Genomic DNA, 4,441 nt, shown 5'->3' with positions numbered 1-4,441 from the left:
TTTTTTCACACGGGACAAGAGGTTTGAATATCCACCAATATATACCAATGACAGGTCTTCTTTAACGTTAATAAATATGTTTCCCATAATATTAGGTTATATCTAATGAAGATGTCCATTTTTTACCACATAAACTCTTTACATGAACATAAGAAGGCTATGATGCACGTGTAGAGTCTATGTTTCCACTGTTTTGCAAAGCCTGTTTACAAGAATCATCCACTATCCATGCCTACAACAGGATGAAATATTTCCCTATCACATGTACCTGACCTAGTCACAGAGCAGACAAACAGCACAGGTGACGTAAGGCTCTGCAAGAGGGAAAACCACAGGTGTGTTTGTGTAGAAGCAGTGGGGGCCCTCCCATTGGAACCTCCTTCTCCCTACATTGGGGTATAAAGACAGGCTTCCCCCAGTGCTTACTACCTTCTGCTACAATGAATTCACTCCTATTCTTGGCCCTTGTGGGAACTGCTGGTGAGTTCCATGCCTTAACCCATGCTCTTGCTTCTTCTAGAAGCTATGGACCCCACCACCAAGGCAGCCCTTTCACCCCATCTCTAACCCAATGTCCTCTTTCTTCTTCCAGCAGCACTCTGCTTCCAATCTTTCAGGCTTCTCTGTCAGCCTAGTTTATTACCCTTTCCTCTCTCATGTATAATGTGGTCAGAGAGTCTAGAAATGGAAGGGAAGAGGAGGTTGCAGGAAATGAACAAGCAGGATTCCTTATGGTTCCAGCACCTGAGGTTACCTAATCCCTGGCTGCCTTTAGAGAGTTGAAAGTTAAAATCCCCATTAATGTAGAGACTAATATCAAAAAATACTTACTTTATGTGACTGAAACAGTGACTTGTATTAGGAAGGCCATTTTGCTACTATATATTTTTTAAAATATTAAAGTAAATTTAAGACTTTAAAACATGCAATAAAATAAAGATCAATGATTTCAGCAGTAACATCACACTGTTCTGACATACATAAGGTATGTTCTCTATATTTTGTTAATATATAGAATCAAGTTACAATAATTTGTGGGTACACAAAGCTTTACACACTGAGCATATTTTGCAAAATACTTCCAAACAGAAAAAACACTTGAAAGCTCTGTTAGCCAAATGGGGTCAATGAATGAAGATCATCAGATCAAAGAATGTAGATCAGACAACAGTCTCTTCACCATATTTCTGCAGGCTGAGAGCATTGATGGTTATGACCCTGGTAACCTTTCAAGGAGCAGGCACCTTGAGAGTAACTTCCTATTGTCCTGTAGTGCTGTGTACTGCAGTTTAGTGTCAGACAAACTGACTTATGCCTACTAGGGATACACTGTTACCTCTTTAGTTTCTCTTCTTGTATTCATTAACAGCCACTAGGTAGGGGAAAGTTGAGGACTCCACCTTCCAAACCACGAGGAATTGTCTTCTCAGTGGTCTTCTTGTTTTTTTTCAAGTTGCCTTCCCTGTGGATGATGATGACAAGATTGTTGGAGGATACACCTGCCAAGAGAATTCTGTCCCCTACCAGGTGTCCCTTAACTCTGGCTACCACTTCTGTGGAGGTTCCCTCATCAATGACCAGTGGGTAGTATCTGCAGCTCACTGCTACAAGACGTAAGTGATGGGCCCTGACTGTACAGAACACACACTTGACCTTTGGGCAGATATAAGATCAGGCAAGAAAAAATGTGATATGGTGAATGGGAAGAGTCACAGGAAAGAAATTAATTATTTCCTGATTTTGAGAGAATAAGATTACAGAATAATAAGCCTTCCACACCCTTAAATCATCCAAAGTACATCAAGTATATAGATAAAGAAAGAAAGGAAAATTGATTGTAGGATAGAGAGAATCAAAGAGGAAGTCACACAAAGACCTTCACAAAGAGCAATCCTGGTGCATATACCATGCTGATAAACTCAGAGTTTTCAGGGAGTGTGGAAAAAAAATCTGTGAACATTTTAGGAAATTGTGTGTTTCTGTTAGTTTCACTATTAAGAGGGAAATGGGAGACAGTTTGTATACCAGATACTGTTAGACCTAAACTCGAATCAAAAGGAGCCAGATTATAATTTTAAAAGTATAGGGAAAAAACACAGAGAATGAATTCATAGAAAGTTGGGAGATGCCACATTTGCATGGATAGACTATCCTTATTACACACTGATCAGAGTAACAGCATCGAGAAGAGGGGAATTAGTATAGTTTATACTTTGCAAAGTCACAGAAGGGGAATGAGTATATGGGAGCTATTTTGTTTACAAATAGTAGTCCTTCACCTCATTCATTTTACCTGACTTTGAAACAGAAAGGAAATGGGTCTCCCTAGGTTACTTGCCCTTCACACCTCTGTCACTTTTCTGATATTAAACCAGGTGCCCCCTCATTTCAAGCTGATTCAGCAAAACCTGTTAAACAACTCTGAACTATTTACATTAATAGAGAGGAAGATTGTAACTCGGTTCTCTTCCCAACAGCCGCATCCAAGTGAGACTGGGAGAGCACAACATCAATGTCCTGGAGGGCAATGAGCAGTTTGTCAATGCTGCCAAGATCATCAAGCACCCCGAGTTCAATAGGAAGACGTTGAACAATGACATCATGCTGATCAAACTTGCTTCCCCTGTGACCCTCAATGCCAGAGTTGCCACTGTGGCTCTGCCCAGCTCCTGTGCACCTGCAGGCACTCAGTGTCTCATCTCTGGCTGGGGCAACACCTTGAGCTTTGGTGGTGAGTAGGAAACTTAATCTACTTTTTTGCAAATTTCCAGAAGGAAGAGAGCTTCTACACTGAAACCATTGGCTTTTAACATGGAAAACCATTGCAACTACACAATAACAAGAATTTCTATAGTGGGTACAAGAGGTATTTGCACACAAAATGTTCTTGTTCCCAGCATGTAAACAGAGCAGATGAAGAATATTCTATTGTTACTTCTAGGAAGGACATCAATAATGAATATTCTGTTATCTAAGTTTCTTGCTGGGCTTTATTATCTTGAAGGATGCTCCAGGGTCTATAGAGTCGTCTCCACTGGAATGTTGATGTCTATCATGGTCTGAAGCACATTTATTTCTTATCCTTTCCTCAAAGTGAAAAACCCTGACTTGCTCCAGTGCCTGGATGCCCCAGTGCTACCTCAGGCTGAATGTGAGGCTTCCTATCCTGGAAAGATCACCAATAACATGATCTGTGTTGGCTTCCTGGAGGGAGGCAAAGATTCCTGCCAGGTAATTGGATTCCTAGGATTGGGGTTGGAATGCCCAAATGTTTCCTGAAGTGGCTGCATGGAAAAGTGAGGAGGGCTATTCTGGAGGTTATTTCAACATGTCAGCCAGAACAGAGGATGGGCTAACCAGGGAAAGCAAAGCATGGCTAGAATGGCATCTTCAGGACAGAGCAATGTGGTCCTTTTTCCTTGTGCCTCTTCCTTCAATACTGTATTTCTCCTTTCCAGGGTGACTCTGGTGGCCCTGTGGTCTGCAATGGAAAGCTCCAGGGCATTGTCTCCTGGGGCTATGGCTGTGCCCTGAAGGACAATCCTGGTGTGTACACCAAGGTCTGCAACTATGTGGACTGGATTCAGGACACCATTGCTGCAAACTAAGTATCCCTTTGAAGTCTTTATGCCAATAAAGTGAATTTTCCCTTACTTTCTGTGTCTATGATCTTTTAATCCTTTTGTCTGTGGGAAATACCTTGCTATTTCTCTTTACCATGTAAATGTGTGGTTGTGAAAACCAAAAGATGCTGCTTCAGTATCATAGAAGAAGTACTGGGATGGTGGATGGGATTTAGTTTGGCATGCCCTCCTTTTGTTTTTCAGATAGAGATGCTGTACAGGGGCTGAGATGAAGGACTGCAGTGTAGATTGCTTTTTATTCTCATATACTTCCAGTGTCTAGTGCTACATAACTAAGAGGTCATTTGAAGCCCTATTCATTTACTATGTCATTGGTCAGGCAACAGGGGAAATTTTAATCCCCATTTCTTTTTGAATGGATACTGTAATGTTGAATTTCAACCAATATGATCAATATCTGTTGTCTAAACCTTCACAGTGAAGTTCTGAGACTTAGTGGGAGATTCATTCGACTTCAAACCCAAAGAGTCACAATCTAGACCATGACACACTGCAGTCTATATTTTAATAACTTATTATCAATTGCACCTGCACTCACAAGATTGAGAACTCATTTTGGAGATAGGATTACTCACCCTCTAATAGAGTATCAAAACAACAGGTGAAGAATAGGAATGATAAAGCCATATTAAGCTGCATTTCTGAAAACTTGGATAGATTTTTTGCCGTAAGTCTCAGGTACCAGTTATGAAAATATTTGTCTTCTTCCTCATTGGTTTTTATAGTGAGAAAACAAACCCTTCTTCCTTTCAAGATGTACTCTTCTTTGTATTTCATATTTACTTGATTGTTCGTTT

At 40.6% G+C, this 4,441-nt stretch overlaps 1 protein-coding gene across 1 annotated transcript; it reads left to right on the top strand.

The window, feature by feature from the left end:
* Positions 1–440: 440 nt before the first annotated feature.
* Positions 441–3,608, top strand: LOC110314908 (anionic trypsin-2-like). The gene is made up of 5 exons (XM_021189098.1): positions 441–480; positions 1,454–1,613; positions 2,478–2,731; positions 3,095–3,231; positions 3,459–3,608. The coding sequence occupies exons 1-5, from the start codon at positions 441–443 to the stop codon at positions 3,606–3,608; spliced, it is 741 nt and encodes a 246-aa protein (XP_021044757.1).
* Positions 3,609–4,441: the final 833 nt, after the last annotated feature.

Source organism: Mus pahari, unplaced genomic scaffold (genome assembly GCF_900095145.1).
Source record: "Mus pahari unplaced genomic scaffold, PAHARI_EIJ_v1.1 scaffold_12430_1, whole genome shotgun sequence".
NCBI classification, from domain to species: Eukaryota; Metazoa; Chordata; class Mammalia; order Rodentia; family Muridae; genus Mus; species Mus pahari.
The sequence above is the reverse complement of the archived record's forward strand: the minus strand, read 5'-3'. Positions and strand labels throughout refer to the sequence as shown.